Source organism: Gymnodraco acuticeps, unplaced genomic scaffold (assembly GCF_902827175.1).
Source record: "Gymnodraco acuticeps unplaced genomic scaffold, fGymAcu1.1, whole genome shotgun sequence".
NCBI classification, from domain to species: Eukaryota; Metazoa; Chordata; class Actinopteri; order Perciformes; family Bathydraconidae; genus Gymnodraco; species Gymnodraco acuticeps.
Genome location: NW_022991603.1, coordinates 237,692 through 258,313, shown reverse-complemented (window position 1 = coordinate 258,313; position 20,622 = coordinate 237,692). Strand labels below are relative to the sequence as shown.

Here is a 20,622-nt window from a genome sequence, read left to right as displayed (position 1 = left end):
GAGGAGGGAAAAGTAAACAAACCCAGTTAGCTTAGATTAGGCTAATGCTAATATTACAAAAGCAGAAGAAATTGAAAATTTGACAGCCACCATCAAATCTTCACACACCCAAAGTAAGCCTGTCTTAACCGCTAATGCACATGTGTTTTCAGTAAGCAACTGAAACACAACATGTCCACTTTACTTCCTTCATGGAAGTACTTGACATCTTCCCCCAAGATATTAAGCCTAATATAAAATAACCTCTGTGGAATATTGGCTTTTGTTAGGTACATTTTCTGCTTTTTTCTATTGGTGATTATTACATGCAGCAAAGGGCTTGACCCAAACTCGGTGCATGCTAGCCTCTAACGGGGTGGCTACAGAGGTGTCGTTTATTTGATTTGTAAGCATGAGTTTGCATAGACCACCGGCTGTTGTCAAATTACCTGTGGATGTACTACATGTGTTTCTTGAGGAAAGAGAGGGCAGATTGGAGAACTCAGTGTTGCTTGATTGTGCTTTTTCTAGCAAATTTGTCTATTTTTTATCAAATTGGGCTAGGAAAAATGGCATTTGGCTTACAGACAAAAATGTTGAGGCTTTGGTCAAATTGAAAATACCAAAACAATATAACCAAATTAACCAAACATATATAACCTGTATTTAATGGTAAAAAAAACACATAGAAATTCAATAAACTCCATTGTTTAACCACTCATATTATTGACTCATTGAATTAGAGAAATATTTGAATGACATGAGTTGTATTAAAACGTCATTAGGGATAAGGGAGGATGATCAGTGACGTGGTCATTTGTGTATTTGGCTGTCTGACAAACAGGATTAAAGCCAATGAGCAGAGAAGTCGTCTAAACAACTGGACTTAACTGCCCCTGTAGCTTCAGCTGGAAGATTCATTGCATTACATGAAATCATCTTCATATTCAACCACAAGACATGGCGTATAAACTTTGATGTAAACTGGCAGCGGCCAAACACCCCCATAAAACCAAGCCCCCAGGAAGTGCGCCGGACTCAGATGAAAATATTCGTGGTGGCCAAACGGCGGTACTGCACATCCGTTTGGTTGCCAGGCCCGGAAACACTTTTTCCCATTGACTTACATTGATTGATTGATTGATTGAAAAGTTTATTAACAGCTTGTATATTGGGTACAGTACAGTACAGCTCAAAACATACAATTGTTAAGGGGATGCAGACCAGAGAAAGACTTTCGTCTTGTTTACATCAGGGTCCCCCACATGGGGAAAGAGTGGTCTGTAAATCGTTGGATAATTTTTTTTTTAACTAAATAAACTACCCAGTATGAACACTTGTATAGCTCTTATTAAAAACATTCATTCCTCAAGTTGTAAAAATGTGCTAATAACGTTATTCTGAGAGTTATTTCCCTCTGCATTATGAACGTGCATCTAACCCACGGGACCGCGCCCCCCTGCACGTTCATGTTACGTGTTCAGCACTACATGCGTTTATCTATACCCATGGATGCACAATAACAACGGACCCATATCGCCTTTCTGCCAGCCCACGGAGCTGTAATAATGGATATATTGCACATGTTTGCTATAATTCATAATTTGTAAAATATTATACTACATGGGCTGTATGATGTCAATCTTGTACCGTAAATGTTGTATTAAATAAAGTTAATATTACCGACGTAGATTAACGTCCCTGTAGCTTCTTATTGCACTAAGAAGCTTATTGCACTGTGTGTGTATATATATTCTTTCACACACAGTGACGTCACGAGCTACCCACAATGCAACACGCGCCATATAAATATATATAAATGCGCCATTTTCCTGGAGGTGCTAATATCCTGGAAGTGCAAATATAAACAGCTAGCTAACTAGCCAGGCAGAGCGCAGTAGGTTTTTTTTCTGAATTAACGACCGAAGAAATCGCTGCATGTCTTCGGATTACATCTCTGGACTTGAGGGGTGTGCTTTAGGTCGTTACCAGCGTAAACTAGAGCTGTGTGGGTTGTTACAGACTGCCTGCAGATGTATGGAAAAACGACAGTGGCCTTCGTCGATTTTGGCTGCATCTACGTCTAATTTCTGGAAACACCAGGTGAATACCCCACTTGTCACAATAATATTATCATGCCATTGCATATATGTGATATTTTAGAGTTGACTAGATATTGATTAAGGCAATAGACTATGATATTCAGTACAGGAAGCTTAGCAACACCTAGACGGTGTACGACTGCTTGCACCTCGCGTAAAACGGCGCAGACCGGAAGTACGGTGTCGCGCTCGGCCCAATACCCGTATGTGTGTGTGAAAGAATACACAGTGCAATAATTATTTCATGCTAAATGAAGCTCTGTTGCTTGGATATCACTAGATCCTGTTACAACGTAATATAAGTAGGCTACATAACGATTGATGTGTACATTAGCATCATTACTAGCTAGCCGCTAGCTGCTAACTGCCGCCTCGTTAATATCAAATCCATGATAACAACAATCCATTACCATGCTGTCATGAACGCACGGTGCTGTTACGTGTACGCAAATTGACGTGCTTGATGTGAACGAGCATTTTGGTTAAAGTTGCGCATGCTCTATGAGCGCACATACGGGTACTTCTCAGGCATGCCGGGTAATCTGTGACGTTTCACTCTCTCAAAAGTTGGGCCATTTTATCATCATGCGCTAATGAGCAACTCTCATAGGAATGAATGAGGCCCCGCCTCCCACGCTGTATCCAGGGTTGCGTTCCGATCATCCAAAAATCAGCTCCTAAATTCTAACCCTATCTCCTATTCCTTGACCTCTGAGTGAAACGTCACGGGGTTAAGGGATAGTGGATAGGAGAATTCAAAAGGACTTAGGAGAAGAGACCGTACTTCAGAGAATCCGAATGCACTTTCACTATCTGACGTGTTTATGATGCGCCAGCGGACGTCATGAATGTGCGTCTGCTGCTGTGGGGAAACTATGGAAACTACAGTTAGCGGACTACAACATGGATGTTCAATAAGAACGAGGGACTACTGTAAACTCATCTAGAGACTCTGCACCGTGCTCTGATGCTGTTGCTTTATGCTTTATGAACGTGGACAACAGAGAAACATATTCTTCATGACCAAAGTTGGAATTGAAATAAAAAAGGAAAGTGAAACTTCTGCTCGTCACCCTCTCCCTCCGGTCCACATTAATACAAATGATCCCAATACGTATGATTGATGAACATATCTTAAAATCAATACAGATGTATTTATTATAAACGTTAGTCCTTAACATCTATCACTGTGTATATCACCATTCAAACATCTTTTAAAAGTTGAACAAACCCCACACAGCTCAGTAAAGACTGTGAAATGTTGACTTTATTTGATCATTTCAGTAAAAACTAACGTTCATATTTCTCTTTTTGATTATAATACTGATGAACGTTCAGAAAAAAGCACTTTGGCAACTTACCACATACGTTTTAAAATGCTTAATAAGCACCGTAACTTTCATGATATCATTTCTCCGTCATAATCGGTTGTTTCCGTGAACGGCCGACTGTTGAGTGACGGCAAATGCTGTGGCTGCAATGCATTGTGGGGCAGCATTTTCTCCTCTCCTTTCGGTTAGGGAGGTCCAGTGGTTCCTAAGCTAAAGGAGGTTATAAAGGAAGTTTGAAACCTCCTTTCCTTTCAATGGAGAATTGGAACGGCACTTATCATGGCTGCCAGTGAGGGACTTCCGGGTCATTTCACTCCGTTAGGAAGGTTCCTAAGCTAAATGGACTATTGGAATGCAACCCAGTTCTTATTATACATCCATGCATAAAACCCCCAGGTTCTTCTTCTTTAGGTTTAGAATTGCAGCTTGCAGGCTTATTGTTGCACTACTGCCCCCTTTTGGAGTAAATTAACTCTTGCCGTGTCCAGGGTGTCAGCTTTTCTCAGGAAGCTGACCAAGCATTTTCAGACATATCCAACACTATATAGTCGCTTCAATCCCGATCCCGGCGCTGCTGCCACTTTTATTGATTTCCTTTTCAACAAAGCAATTCTTTATACGAGTGATGGCCAACCATGGCAAAAAGAAAAGCTACTTTTATGTTATTGTCATCGTGTGTTGGCTTTGCACTTACAGCAGTTAATTGAGTTGCTTTAAGAGGACACGTAAGACTATAAATGGACAGGTTTTTGTTTCCCTTTGGCTTTGTTCAGTTCTGTATGTCAGCCGTCACCTTTTGCTTTTTTACTCAACAGCTTATCACAGTTAATAAAGCTAATGTAAGAAATGCATTTTAGAAACATGTTAATTATGATCATTTTGGGGGAGTAGCTTTAAAGGACAGCGGTCGTGTTTCTTCTCCTTGTTGTGCAGTCTGTAAAGCCCCGTAAGACACATGTTTAATTTGTGATATTTGGGTAAACATTTGATTGATTACATTTGATTTTAGAGAAACTGACTGTTCCAGCTGTTTGCCAGTTGTGATCAGTGTGACCCACCCTTGTTGTTGGATGATCCCATGTTCCTAGATGTTTCTTTAATTCTGGCATGCAGAGTTGCAACAAAACAAGACATGGTGTAGATTCAAAATGTATTATTTTAATACATACATATTATTATTATTATTATAACATATAGATAGAACTATATCAATAATGGACACGTGGGCTGGAGGTCACTCAACGCGCGGATCAGCGGATGACATTCACAGGCCTCAGACTCACTTCAGCCAGATGAGTTTGTCCCCCACATCTGCGTTATAACCAGCGACATACTTCTTCCCAGGGAGCTATGAAAACAAAACAAACAGTTAAACTTAAAGTAACAAAAAATGCTATTCTTATCTTAAATTGCGTTGCCTCGCTCCGCTCCGGGGGGGGGAATGAAAAGCTGGTTTGAGGGGCTCCCGGTGAATGTTTGCCTAGGGCCCCCACAGACTCTAGAATCGCCACTGTATGTGGAGATTATCCTGCTGAACAAAACATGTACCTATCCTAAAAATGTGTTTGCCACAGTTCTCCAATAATCCTCAATCCAACATAAATATCCCATTGTTTTTGTCCAGTGAATGACATACAAATACCTCAATCACTTTCTCTCAATGCAGAAGTATTTTTGTACTTCGAATCAACTTATTTTAATTGAAATAGCCGAAAACAACTGGGTCACTTGCAGAGTTTAAATTGATATTTTCAACACATTTAATATGTTATTTATCAGTTAAATCATGCAAGTAAAGACCAAAATTAACCATTTACCTGCCACCATTTGCAAAGGGGATACTTTTAGGGTCTTATTAAATGTTTTTTATAAAGTTAATGTAAACTGTAATAGATACTAAAAACAAAACAACTCAATCACTTTTTCGCAGTGCCAGTATAATTTTAAATAATTTGTTTTAATTTAAATAGACAAAGAGCATGTAATCAGGATAATTGGGTCCCTTGCAGAGTTAAATATTATATTTTCAACACGATTAAATAAATGCATGTTTGTTATTCAAAACAGCAGAAAGACTCACTTTTGATAGCTTATTAATTAGTTAAATTATGCGAGTAAAAAACATTTGGAAAGGGAATACCTCAGATTTCTTTCATCTACAAGTCACATTTTTCATAAATGCAATGAAAGCTGTACTAGAATAGTGTTGCAAATGTCCTTCCATGACTTTACTCTGTCAGCTAGAGTGTGCGGGGGGAGATTACGTGCCAGTTCTCATTCTCTCACTCCTGAGATCCAGGCTCACAACTAAATGTCAGGTCACAGCCTCCTGTAGAATTGCAGCCTGATTTTTTTGCAGCAAGGGGAGACAAAAAAGTCTCCTGTCAATAAACACAAAAGGTCAGACCCAAATGTTTCCCTGCATGACTGATGATACCGAAAGCCTTGTAGAATATTCCATATCTGGCATTTGCCTTTCTTGTAAGTACGAGTTGTTCAATATTTCAGCGAAAGGAAAGGAGTGCCATTACACTGACAGGACTGCCCAGGCTTAAAGATAAAGGGTAGAAGTATTCAATATAAAAAGGATGATGGGGGCAAAGGCAGGGTTCCTCTGTGTTTTATTTTGTAAGTTTTAATGAATTGATCATCACAATTATGGAACCTATCCTCAGATAATTACAAAACTTGAAACTAAAGGGCAACTAACTCCAGCAGCACAGCTAATTAATGTGACCAGCCAACAGCAACAAGTGAGTCATTAGGGACGTCCCCAGCTGATCTGTGGGATCAGCAGAACAACCTCTTTTTTAATTAATCTGTATTGGCTTTTACAAATACTTCATATTCTTTGTTTACTGTGAACTATAGGCAGGCCAATAGGGTAGCAGATATTAGTTTATCGAAGTAGTAATCAGCAGCGAACCGCTTCAACACGTGTATTTCGGTGTATTCACGGCATTCATTTTGTTATTCTACAGTATTGTTGTTTTATAGTTATTTGTTAATGTAACCCAATTTGTGTTCTTTGAAATTGAAAAGGATATCGCATTGTGTTTGTTACTTTCGTTGCAGTTGTATAGTCTTAAGTGTAATTTGGCTTGGCTTCCTATTCATGGTTATGCTTTTATTTTGAAGGAGAGTTAACAGGAAGTTAGACAGGAAGTTGTTGTTGCTTTGGAAACAACGTGGCGGAGATTGTCACTACCCGATCTGCAGCTCTGCCCGATCTGCAGTGCGCATGTGCGAGATGGTCCGCCATATTGGACAACTCCGGACGGCAACCCAAGATGGACACTTGACACAGTGGCTTTTAGCAAAGCTCAAAAATAAAACGAGAGAGAGATGAGTTATTGATATGAGTTATTGTTATTACAACGTGACTTCACTATTATTTAACAACTCTTTTTATGGGGTTCTTTTATTTGGGGTTAAGTACATTGTCAGAATAAGTGAGAAATGAATTGAACTTCTGTTAGACAGCTATCATACTGAATACATATTTACTGCGAATGTGTGCAAAAATGTATGGCATATAGCTGTCTAACAGAAGTTAAATTCATTCCTCACTTATTCTGACAATGTACTTAACCCCAAATAAAAGAACCCAATAAAAAGAGTTATTAAATAATAGTGAAGTCACGTTGTAATAACAATAACTCGTCTCTCTCGAGTTTTCCTTTTGAGCTTTGCAAAAAGCCACTGTGTCAATGTTGTCCTACTTGGGTTGCCGTCCGGCGTTGTCCAATATGGCGGACCATCTCGCACATGCGCACTGCAGATCGGGCAGAGCTGCAGATCGGGTAGTGACAGAGATAAACGGAGAAAAGTAATATCTAGGCTACATATAAATACGGAGAAAGTCAACGATAACGTTTATGGTTAAGTATTAGCACCCCCCGAAGAGGCACAAGCTCTTACATTGATATTGGAGATTTCAATCAATTCAATTTGAGAGAAAAAACGGGGGAAAAAACGAAAAAACAAACAAAACGAATATCCGAATAACGAAATTGAAACCCGAATAGTACTCCAACGAACGAATATTCGGGTACAAAGACTACTAAATGTCGTCACGTCATTAGCCACATTTAGCTTAGCAGGTACCGTCATCTAGTTCTTTATAGCGTCACTTTAGCTTTTTACTTCTGGCATGTATGTACGGTGGCCCTGAAGTGCAAGACACCGCAGCATTTCAGAAAACACTACAGCATTTCAGAAAACACCACAGCATTTCAGAAAACACCACAGCATTTCAGAAAACACCACAGCATTTCAGAAAACACCACAGCATTTCAGAAAACACCACAGCATTTCAGAAAACACTACAGCATTTCAGAAAACACCACAGCATTTCACATTGGACGGAAAGGGTATTCCTTAGGGAGAACACTTCTTGTTTGTGATTGGACAGAGCCAGCCATAGAAGCACTGCTGTGATTGGTTGTTTTTGCTGCCAGTCAATAAATGACGCTTCGTGATTGGCCCAACACATCAGCCGTTAGCTGTTAGCACACACTCAGAGCTCACAGCTCCTCATATCTGTTCAGAAACTGGACAAAAGTTAAACATATACAAAACACAGACTGTCTGTGTCATGGCGAATACAGTCGCTGCTTTATGTATGTCTGTATGACGTTGTTGTGAGTGTGGACGGAGCAGCTACAGGTTAGTTTAGCCTGATCGATTTGATTCCGATAGGATTTAAATAGAGATACGGCCCGCCCCCTCTCCAGGAGTAAACACAGAATTAATGCTTTATTAATTCATGGTTTTTAAGGGGCTTATCTCCATGTAAATACTATGGTAGACTACTCAATATTCGCATCGCTCTAATCACTCGAGTTTCACAGCGGCTGTCAGCTGTGTTTGCTCCTGTCATTCAAACAAGACGCGCTGGAGAGGGGGCGGGGCGTATCTCCATGTAAATCCTATGGGAGATACCAACTACAACAAAATGAACATATTTGACCGTGATTTAATTGTAATACACGTTTCAAAGTGATGCCGAAGTAACAACATACTGATACCGGTTAGTAAAACCCATGAATTAACGCTTTGACAAGTCTGCAGACAAGACGGCAGGCGAAAAGCTTTTAAAATACGTGTTTTCTGAATGGAATCGGATCCATCAGGCTAAACTAACCTGTAGCTGCTCCGTCCACACTCACAACAACGTCATACAGACATAAATAAAGCAGCGACTGTATTCGCCATGACACAGACAGTCTGTGGTTTGTACATGTTTAACTTTTGTCCAGTTTCTGAACAGATATGAGGAGCTGTGAGCTCTGAGTGTGTGCTAACAGCTAACGGCTGATGTGTTGGGCCAATCACGAAGCGTCATTTCTTGACTGGCAGCAAAAACAACCAATCACAGCAGTGCTTCTCTGGCTGGCTCTGTCCAATCATAAACAAGAAGTGTTCTCCCTAAGGAATACCCTTTCCGTCCAATGTGAAATGCTGTAGTGTTTTCTGAAATGCTGTGGTGTTTTCTGAAATGCTGTGGTGTCTTGCACTTCAGGGCCACCGTAAGTATGCTTCGACTATGATAAAAGTGGTGGTTAATATGTGGAGATTAAGTACCTATCAAAAACGTGTGATTGCCACAGATCTTATTTTCTCCAATATTCCACAATCCAATATAAATATCCCATTGCTTTTTGTCAAGTTAGCCCTGGTAATGCTAACTTCTGCAAAAACATGTCGTCGCTGCACCACTTTATAGCAGTACTGACATACTAAAAGGTGTTTTATGCTTTATAGTGCATTTCCGAGTCTTCAGAACTGGACACTAAATTGGCTTGATGACACCAGACCACGTTCAGAAAATATCTTTGGAGAAATATCAGCATAAAGAAACCGCAAACACACTTTATACCAACACACAAGTAGTCGAAAAACAGGGTACCTTTATGGGGTCATATAAGAAAATGTAAGTGAGAGATTTCTCTACATACCGATTTATAGGCGTAGAACTTTTCGTCGTAGTCGTGGGCCCCGATGGTGATCTCAGGCAGGAACAAGGGGATGTGGGTCAGCGACACCACAGCATGTTTATCTTCCACTCTGTAAAACACAGAAACAGACAGCAAAGAAAAATCAGCTCATAGCAAACTTTGATGTATGCTGATCTATGGGTGGAGGAGAGCATATAAAAAGGCAATCAGGGATGAATCTGCATTTTGAGTCCTCGCCGTGATTCGTTTCAGGTACTTTACATATTTATCCATAATGAGTATGACAAGCTGAGGCTGAGATTGAGAATCCGACTTCACCTGTTGGAGGTCTTCCTCGGTGTAATTTGCATTTAAATGTGGAATTGATGTCATTAATCAAGAACTCACAGCATCCTCATGTGGTGGTAGGTGACGTCGTCCTGCTTCACCCACGGCTCTTTCTCACACTTCAGATACTCGATGTCTTCTGCCACCTGCACACAATAAATAAACGATATCCAGAAATAGTAAATCGATTTAAGGTATTAAAAATACACCCAAAACATTATCCATCCTCTACAATCCATCGCAGTCTTACCCTTTCAAAATCTAGGGCTTGGTTTGCATCGTAAGCAAGCAGTTCGGATGTTTCGCTAAAAGAAAAAGAACACAAGGATATCAATTATTCTCATGAAATTCGACACTGAGCGATTAGATATTCCTTCAACGGGTTAGTGCTCACATGATTTGGGGGAGAAATGTCTTCTTGTAGCCATCTTCAATGCTCTTCAGATATGACAGGGGCACGTTGTGAAGATAGGACTGAGAGAAAAAGAGAATTACAAATATATATTATAACACAAGCTAGATTAAAACACTCCAGTTTACACTCAACTTCTAAATTGTTATGAGTGTATCTGATAATCTGAAGTGTTAATTATTCAGAAAATAATCCTATATCATGTCTTCCTGAAAGCTAACATGCCTTGAAATGTACCAGTGTGTTATAGATCAGGGGTCGGCAACCTTTTCGATATGAAGTGCCATTACAAAAAAAAAAAATGTTATCAGCGTGCCGACGATCGTGAATTATCAACGGGGGGGAGCCTCGCTGCGGGGAAGCAGTGTGTGGACCTAATTGGTTTAAACGGCATGATAATAAGGACGATCGTCCGTTCTGTGATCCTCCAGAACACACATGTTATGATATTAGGGTCATGCAGAGTGAGATGAGATCGCTGTCCCTTTAAGAGAGAGAGAGAGAGGGGTGTGGCGTGTGCATGTGTGTGTGGATGGTAGAGCGACAGTGAGCGAGCGTGTGTATGTTTCTGGAAGTGAAACGAGGAAGCAGAAAAACAGAGGTCTGTGATGTATTTTGTGAAACAGAAGAACAGCTAAATAAATGCAACGGCCTCCCAAGAAGAGCTCGCCTCTCTCCAGTCATTTAAGCTAAAGTGGGTTATTGAACCTGAAGCTTGTTGCTTCTGCCCTGGGAGACGACAGAGTCATCCCCCGTTTCCTCGACTACGGTCTGGGAGCCGACAGGAAAGTTCAACACACAGATGGCCAGTCCGCCCCTTTGTAGCATATTATTTCGATGAGAGATGAGCAGATCGCCACTGGGCTTTCAACTAAATACACAGCCACGCAAAAACTGCGGCATTTGTACAGCTCCTTATGGGTACTGCAATTTGTGAAGTGCTTTCCTCCGTGGTGAAACGATCAGCACTGCACCACGGAGGAAAGCGGCAGAAAGTCGCCTGGAGTTAAAGAGAGCGGGGCTGCGTTGCGTGCATGGCTTCCTTCTGCAGGTAACGGGGAGACGCGCTTATTCCACTAATTCCTAGTGTGCCACTGGTTACGGTGCCGCGTGCCAGGGGTTGCCGACCCCTGTTATAGATGATGACACTCTGGTTAGAAGGGACAATGAATGTACTTGTGGGAAATAATGTTGTATCAGTTACCTTTATTCTATAAGTTATAGTTAATTCTGGTTTGTGGATTGTTGTTTTTTTTGTGTTAACTGCATTTCCCTTTCTTGTGTATGTCACTTTATCATTTTTTTTTTACATTCAGTATCCTGTGTTGTCAGGGTCTGCGTCTCACTACCTTGTCGCTCTGTTTCAGTTTCTTCTCCACCTCCTCAGCCGGCACGTCGATGTAGATGGAGATGTGAGGAGGCAGGAACTCACACAGGCTGATGTGTTTGATCTCATTGTAGTGCAGCACACCTGCAGGACAAACACACATTTAAGACCTTTGGAGAACAATTCGTTTTTTGCAAATGCACATCGTAATCAAATTTTAAAAATCTACAAATATTGTCAATAGTTTTTTTAAGTTGAGGCAATTTCAGAGAGAGGCTAAATCAGGAGCATTTGCCTGACTCTCTGTTGTTAGTGACGTAGATACTTACACTCCTTCCTGATGTATCCCTGTTGCAACATGGCGTCCAAGAACACAAAGTCACTGAAGGGAGAGCGCTCCAGGATCACTCCCTGGCCTTAAACACAGAGAATAAGCATGCATGAGAATGATTAGTACACTATAAATACTGTCATACTCATTTACAAATAAGATGACTTAAAACAAACTACTGTATCAGTGTTGTTTTGACCACATTTTCATTCTAGGGGCAGTAGTTGAGGAATAAAACATGTGTTGCATCTAAACTGTTTTAAAACTTTTAAACTATACCTGCCATATTGTAAATACCTTTATCTATACCCCTAACCTATATTCCACATATTTATAAAAAATAGGGCTGTCAAGTTAATGCGTTAATAACGCCCTTTTTTTTTAACGCCACAAATTATTTTAACGTGCGATTAACGCATGTGTATTTGTCCTCGGCCCGCCCCGTAGTTTCAGAGCCCAAAGGCTTGACGTTGTTGTTGTTAGTTGGATGGTGGGAAATTCTAGCAAGAGATATGGAATGGATACAAAAAAAGGTGTTTTAAACAACAAGCCAAGCACACAGCTGATGCTTGCGGAAGACCATGTTTGAAAGTTTGCCGGGGAGACGCCTGGACAACAACAGCAATAAGCTACAGCTTAACATTGTGGAGGACGAGGGGCTGCGTTAGATCATTCGGATCGCATCCAACGTGTCGACTGCACATCACAGCGCATTATTTTGACCCACAGTGGGAACTTCAGTCTCATGCTTTGTCTGAAGATGAAGACAGAGGAGCGGCATTTCGCCGACAACTGTAAACAGGCTTGCCTGTTTGAGCAACTGGCTCAGTTCAAAGAAGTACACAGGGTTGAGAGAGAGAGAGAGAGAGAGAGAGATAGAGAGAGAGAGAGAGAGAGAGAGAGAGAGAGAGAGAGAGAGAGAGAGAGAGAGAGAGAGAGAGAGAGAGAGAGAGAGAGAGAGAGAGAGAGAGAGAGAGAGAGTTGTGTTGAGAATATTCAGGAGAATATTTGATGATAATAAACAAACATTTGCATAAAGCATATTTGTCCACTCATATGTTGATAAGAGTATTACAAACTTAAAAAATATTCCTGTAAGGTACATTTTAGAACAGATACAAAATGTGCGATTAATTTCAATCCCCATATACTGCACATATTTTGTTATATTGTTATTGTATTGCCTTTTTGTATATTATTATATATTTCTTGTCAAGAGACTTTTTATTTTGTAATATATTTGCTCGTAGTTGATTCAATAATATATCTTACTGTGTTCATGTATGCACCATGATAATGATACACCAAAGCAATCTCCTTGTTTGAATAGACCTACTTGCTAATAAATCCCCTCTCCCCCTCTACCTTTGCCTCATCGGTGCTCTCAGCCCTCCCTTCCTCTGACTCGTTCCAACTCCTGCCTCCAAACTCTGCTGCAGAAACTCTCCTCTCTACTCTCTCATCCACTCTGGACTCTCTCTGTCCTCTCACATCTCGGCAGGCTCGTCAGTCTCCTCCTGCTCCCTGGCTAAATGACGCACTGTGTGCTAATAGAACCATCCTTCGGGCAGCTGAGCGGAAACGGTGGAAATCCAAACACCATGATGACCTCCTAACCTATCAGGCTCTCCTCTCCTCTTTCTCTGCTTCGATCTCTCAGGCAAAAAGCACTTTCTTTCAAGATAAGATCCAATCTTCCTATTCCAATCCCAAAAAACTATTTTCCATCTTCTCCACCCTCTTGGACCCTCCCAAAGCCCCTTCCCCCTCCTCCCTTCTGTCAAGCGACTTTGTTAACCACTTTGAAAAAAAGGTTGATGATATTCGCTCTTCTTTTTCTGACTCACCTTTACTCACCGCTGGGTCACCAGACCCTCCTTCCACCAACACACTTACCTCCTTTTCCCCTCTCTCTCCAAGTGAGGTTCTTACCCTCATTACCTCTGCCCGCCCTACCACCTGTCCTCTGGACCCTATCCCTTCAAACCTCCTTCAGACTATCGCTCCTGATATTCTACTGTTTCTCACCCATTTCATCAACACTTCTCTAACTTCTGGTCACTTTCCAAATAGTCTTAAGGAGGCAAGAGTAAACCCTCTCCTAAAGAAACCCACTCTCAACCCGTCTGATGTTATAAACTACAGGCCTGTCTCTCTCCTCCCGTTCCTGTCTAAAACACTTGAACACGCTGTCTTTAAACAACTCTCCTGTTATCTCAATCAGAACAACCTTCTGGATCCGCACCAGTCTGGTTTCAAGGCAGGTCACTCCACAGAAACTGCTCTCATTGCTGTCTCTGAGGAACTGCACACTGCCAAAACTGCATCCCTCTCCTCTGTCATCATCCTTTTGGACCTGTCTGCTGCATTCGACACGGTGAATCATCAGATCCTCCTTCGCACTCTCCAAGAACTTGGAGTTTCAGGCTCTGCACATTCCCTCCTCACCTCATACCTCAAAGACCGCACCTACAGGGTAACTTGGAGAGGGTCGGAGTCCTTCAATTAACTACAGGGGTCCCTCAGGGCTCTGTTCTTGGTCCCCTCCTCTTCTCCTTGTACAGAAACTCGCTCGGATCGGTCATTAGCCTGCATGGTTTTTCATACCACTGCTACGCTGACGACTAGTGCTGGGGGGAAACGATTATTTTGAAAACGATTAATCGGGCGATTATTTGATCGATTAGTCGACTAATCTAACGATTATTTTTCTGTTGTTCAATTCATAAAAAACGTAATGTAAAAAAAACGTAATGTAAACAAAAAAAATGTCACGATACTGTGTCTCAGGGGATCTTAATATTTAAGAACCTATTAATGTGTTATACCAGATTAACGGAAATAATCTCAGCTAACTGACGATACAAACCATGTTTACCAAAACAAAACACAAGTCTCACAAGAAGCATCTAAATGACCCCTGAGCGAAAAATGCTAACGGACATTGGCACAGAACTCAAGATAAAAGTACCCTTATTACTTATCGTAGCTGCACATACAAGATATCCGATTAAAGCTGAGACTCCACGGATTATGTAGGTATATAGTATCATCACTGAGTGATCCGGACTCGCGACAGGGGAAGCAAATACAGTCATCACAACACGTACCTTCACAGAGCTTCTAGGGAGATCGTCTCACAAGTAGCTGTCAATCTGATCAAAAGACGTGTTCAATGGCATTAAAATGAGAAAAAACGCGGCTGAATCGGTTAATCCATAGGTTTTTAACGTCTATGTATAAAAAAATGATTTAATTTATAATCCATAATTCCATTTTATGTAAAAATCGGAGAGCAAATGCTAGCTGCTAATGGTAGCCACCACAGCTAGCTGCTGCTTCTGCTAGGCTATGCAGCAGTCTCAGTGAGATATAAATATATAAATATTAGGGCCGGGACTTTAACGCGTTAATTAAGATTAATTAATTACACAAAAATTAACGCGTTAAAAAAATTAACGCATTTTAATCGCACTTATTTTTGCACCGCGGAACGTTTCTCACTGGATGAGTTTCAGGCGTACCGATTATACTGGAGCACCAACTAACGTTCATGACTTCAGACAACAACAAACCACAGTGAACAACAGTGGGAAATGTTGTTTTAAAAAACGGACGGATGGAAGCGTTGATAAGAGCACGGTTATGTGCAAATTATGCAAAAAGGAATTCGCATATCACCGCAGCACATCAAGCCTCAAGTATCACCTCAATGCAAAACATATAGCAGCTAGCGTGGAAGCTAGCGTGGACGTTAGCCTCTTTTATCGCATTCACACCAAAAAGAACCGGTACTAAAATTAGTTCATGAGAACCTTTTTACCCCCACGAAAGTCCCTGCTAGAGAGCAGAGAGCTGCTAGAGAGCAGGGGCTTTCGTACGGCTCTCTTGTGAGAAAAGAGCTATATGTCTGATTGGCTGGGCGGATTGCAAACCACGCCCCGTAAAACTCGCAAAAAGTTTTGTGAAGCCGCCATTTTATTATCCTCACATTAGCATTATTAGCATTAGCCCAGCGCAGAAACGCAGAGAGACTAACTTATGGCAACACAACATAAAACATGGGAGCGGTGGAGATGAGGAGGTGTCGGCGTTCTGGCGATTTACTCGGAAGGCTTCAGTAGAAGCTGCTGGGAGTCCCAGCAGCTTCTACTGAAGCCAGTCCCCAACTCCGGGGACTTCCGGCCGGGGACTTTGGGCGGCAGTATACGCCGTGAAGTGGTTTGCGGCCTGCCAGTAAACCCAAAGCAGAAGAAGAAGAAGTGACGTCAGCGGCTTCATTTGCCTAATCCACCCCCAGGTTCAAAGAGTTCTCATGAACTAAGTTCTCATGAACCTTTGTGGGAAAAGTACTGCGGTGTGAATGCGCCTAATGGTATACTAAAATCCATGTGAAAAAAATTGCTTCTCACTGTTCTTAGGTCAAATATTTATATGTGATTAAAAATGCGATTAATTTCGATTAATTAATTAAAAGCCTCTAATTAATTAGATTAATTTTTTTAATCGAGTCCCGGCCCTAATAAATATCTTTGCGTTTTGGACTAACTTTAAAATATTCCCATGCTTTTGAAGACCTAGGGCGAGATGTTTTCGTTTGGGGGCTTCGTGCGCAATCCTGTGAGGAGGAGGTGGTAGCCGTTTCAGTCTCCATTGTGTTTGAAGTGCGATTGCGAACTGCTTGTTGCTTTGGGTGACCCACGTGTGTGTAGCGACCATATATACAGTCTATGGTGGCAACGCGTCGACGCGGAAATATGTCGTCGACGATATTTTGAAGTCGACGCGTCGCTACAGCACTACTGACGACACCCAATTAATTCTGTCCTTTCCCCGCTCAGAGACCCAGGTCGTTGCACGCATCTCTGCTTGTCTAGCTGACATCTCTCAGTGGATGTCTGCTCATCACCTCAAGCTCAACCTTGACAAGACTGAGCTGCTCTTCCTCCCGGGAAAAGATTGTCCCACTCTTAACCTAGCAATCAACATCGGCACCTCAGTTGTTTCCCCGACTCAGACTGCAAGGAATCTGGGTGTGACCCTAGATAACAACCTGTCCTTCACTGCAAACATCGCTGCTACAACCCACTGCTGCAGATACACGCTTTACAACATCAGGAGGATGCGTCCCCAGCTGACTCAGAAAGCGACGCAGGTTCTGGTCCAGGCTCTCGTCATCTCACGCCTAGACTACTGCAACTCCCTCCTGGCTGGTCTACCTGCATGTGCCATCCGACCTCTGTAGCTCATCCAGAATGCAGCGGCTCGTCTGGTCTTCAACCTTCCTAAATTCTCCCACACCACTCTGCTCCTCCGCTCCCTTCACTGGCTTCCGGTGACTGCTAGAATCCACTTCAAGACACTGGTACTTGCTTACCATGCTGCGAATGGATCTGGCCCTTCCTACATCCAGGACATGGTTAAACTGTACACCCCAGCACGTGCACTCCGCTCTGCATCAACCAAACAGCTCGCTGCACCATCGCTGCGAAGGGGACCCAAGTTTCCATCAGCAAAAACACGTGGGTTTGCTATCCTGGCTCCAAAATGGTGGAATGAGCTCCCCATTGACATCAGGACGGCAGATAGCTTACACACCTTCCGGCGCAGACTGAAAACTCATCTCTTTCGACTCCACTTCGAGCGATAGAACTATTAACAAAGCACTTTTATACTAATAAAGGACTGGCTTACCTAAAGCCAGTTGAGTAGCACTTGAAATGTTTGGCTCTATGAAACCTGATGTACTTATATGATTCTGTTTTCTTCAAGTTTGTATTTTGTTGGTCGAACGCACTTATTGTACGTCGCTTTGGATAAAAGCGTCATCTAAATGTAATGTAATAAACCAGATTCTAAAATTCGCTACATCAATGTAAATGACCTAACTTTTGCACAGGAAACTAAATCTCTAAATGTCAATGATACCTGTGGTGAGCATGTGTTCGATGGCGTCTGCGTACTGCAGCAGCCTCATGTTGTACATCCACAGCTGCAGCCTGTAGCTGTTCCCGTCCGCAGCTTTGGGATCCGTGTAGAACTTCTCCAGGCTGCACATCCCGTTGTAGACCACAGAAAGAGGCTCCTTCTGCCCGGTCATCCTGTCAATGTAGTGGTTGTCCACCTCCGGCATGTACAGCATCCCTGTAGATACAGAAATACACTTTATTGTTTTCAACGCAAATACTGTCCATGCCATCTTTACGTAAAAGTATCCAAGTTATTTGCCGAGTGAACTTTTTATCCTCATAACTCCCATTAGGACAACCAGTTGCATCAGCTCTATGCATCACATTAATGCACACAATATCTGTATATTATTATTCCACATAATTTATTCTATTGCATTGTAAATACTGCTATATTTTAGTATATTTGTAATGTTATTATAGTTTTCTTATAATATTTCTCTATCTGTGTTTTTTTATTTTAAATTGTATGTATGCACCACGACCCCAAGTCAAACTGCTTGTGCGTGTCAACCTACCTGGAAATAAACCTGTTTCTGAAGTAATTATACCACAAAAACATGCAGAGTAATCCTTTCAAAGCAGTTATGTATATAGGAAAGCCTGTGAATAAATAAATTGGCTGACTGATAGCGTCAATATCAAATTATCAAAGATATATCAAATTCCTGGTAGGCAAGCATCACAGTAAGTTTTCAGCAAATGTAGCCCCCTGATTGAGAAAAGGTTTAGCCTGTAAGTGCCTTCTCGGTCTCCTGTATGACTGTAACCCTAAAGGGAATCACTGATCTAAAAGTTGATCCTAACAGTGAGATAAATACCCAGTGTGTCAGCCAGCTTGGAGGCCAGAGCTCCTTTCCCTGAGGCCAGGTTTCCATCCAAGGTGATGATTTTGCTGGTCGACGTTAACCGTGGCGTCGTCCTCTCGCCCATAAAGTAGGTCAGCCAGCCGTACTTGAGGCTCCTCGCTGAGCTCGTGTGAACACCAGCCTGGATGACAGAGACAAAAAAACATTGTAGCACTGACCAGATCCAGATTATTTCACAGAGATTCCCTGCATCAAATGTTGCCTGGGTCCAAAAAAAAACAACCTGTTTCCTAATGTACACTACTTTGCACAATTAACTCATTTGTGAAAATGTAAACTTACATTTGTTTGAGAATATGACATATAATTTCAACTGGCATATTACAGGATTGAAAACTAGATATAACCCAAGGAGTGTCATAAGTTAAGGTCAAAGGCCCAAACAACCATCCGGACTTTACCATTTCCATTTGTATTACCGCAGTACAATCCTAAAGATATGAAGTTTGATATGATATAAAACAGAGAGGAGCAGGAGAAGTCCTCATTTTGAGAAAGCAGTATTTTCGGCCATATAGGAACAATTAATCAAATATATTAATATATTTCCTCTGCTCAGTTGACTAATCGTTGAAGCTCTATTAAAGACCAATCGCCAGTGTTGAGGTGATCAGGCTAATGAGAACTTTAACTGGTCAAATATGTGGTTAAAAGTTTAACATTTGGCCTCATCAACCATGGGTAGCTTTTTAAAAAAATGTATTTTAGCAGGAAGTCTCATTGAGATCAATTCACAAGAGAGACCAGGCAGCTGTATAATCACAACACATTATGCAACATGACATACAAGAAATACACAAGAACAGCTGTAACATCTGGGTAACCACATGCCTCCAACAGCTCATTCTTTACGTTGCCCTAAATTCATAAATAGATTACAATGTTTATAATTTTAGATATTATAGAACAAGTGTATAGCAGGAAAAGACAGTTGTCCTTCATTTGAATCGTTGTGATTTATTGCACACATGTCGCTTTGGATAAAGCCTCAGCTAAATGTAATGGATCTGTCAAAACCCCAAATGCTACAGAGTTAGCTGGCAGTAGCCTAACCAAACAGCAGATTGAACACCGTGAAAGCATCAATAAAATATAATTTAAAAAGTACTCATATGCAGTCCCATTAACAGCTCATTGCCTTTGCTCTGAACTCCAAACAAAATCATTTCAATAACAAACCAGCAGAAAGCCTGTTGGCGAGCGACTGTTATGCTAGCAGCTAGTTAGCATCCTAGCCTAGTTAGCTTGCCCTTGTGAACTTGACAGGGGAACAAGGAGAAATGAGAGTTTCTGTGTTTCTGCCCTCACCTTCTGTGAGATGTGTGCAGCTCTAAGAGCAGCTGCTCCCGATGGGACGATCTGTCGGATCACCCTCAGGGCCATGATGAATAAACTGTCCTCCAAAGACCCTCCGACCTGACCCGAAACAAACACAGCTACCGGGCGACTAAATAACACGTCAGAGGGAGAGTGGGGTCTTTACATGGGGGTGTCTCATGTATATTTCGTATGAGTATGTCTAAATGTTGCCTGAATAATGTTTTTTTAAGCAAGTGTTTATATGTGATCAACCAAGTATGTCTGCACTTGCAATCATTGAAATAAGGGAATACAATTAAATAAATAGATGTTGAACATTTGAAAATTAAGCAGCACTTATTTGCAGTTTGTCTCAATATTGCCGGAATAAATATATGTATTATTATATATTATGTTTACTTAATTACAACAATATGGCACCACTTTTAAAATGAGTAAAGATAAGAAGGCAATCAGAGCCAAGTGTATTTGATAAATATTTAACTTAAAATGTTACCTTTTTGTTTTTATCACTATTGTCTTGACATATCTTACATATATGCAAGCTTCCCCCAAAGGAGTAACTCAACTAATCAATAGTGTCTTTAATGCATGCTTAATCTATTCTCATATCATTGTCAGGTCCCGGTAACCTTTAATAGAGATCAATTGCATGCTGTGTGTCTGTTTTCACACCAGCAGGTGGCAGTATCCAT

At 41.4% G+C, this 20,622-nt stretch overlaps 1 protein-coding gene across 1 annotated transcript; it reads right to left on the bottom strand.

Annotated features, from left to right (window-relative positions):
- Positions 1 to 4,548: 4,548 nt before the first annotated feature.
- Positions 4,549 to 20,066, bottom strand: ndufa10 (NADH:ubiquinone oxidoreductase subunit A10). The gene is made up of 10 exons (XM_034197999.1): positions 19,916 to 20,066; positions 18,560 to 18,728; positions 17,698 to 17,913; positions 11,768 to 11,854; positions 11,461 to 11,582; positions 10,094 to 10,173; positions 9,950 to 10,004; positions 9,760 to 9,845; positions 9,373 to 9,481; positions 4,549 to 4,760 (listed from the first exon to the last, which is right to left on the bottom strand). The coding sequence occupies exons 1-10, from the start codon at positions 19,988 to 19,990 to the stop codon at positions 4,692 to 4,694; spliced, it is 1,068 nt and encodes a 355-aa protein (XP_034053890.1). The 5' UTR covers positions 19,991 to 20,066; the 3' UTR covers positions 4,549 to 4,691.
- Positions 20,067 to 20,622: the final 556 nt, after the last annotated feature.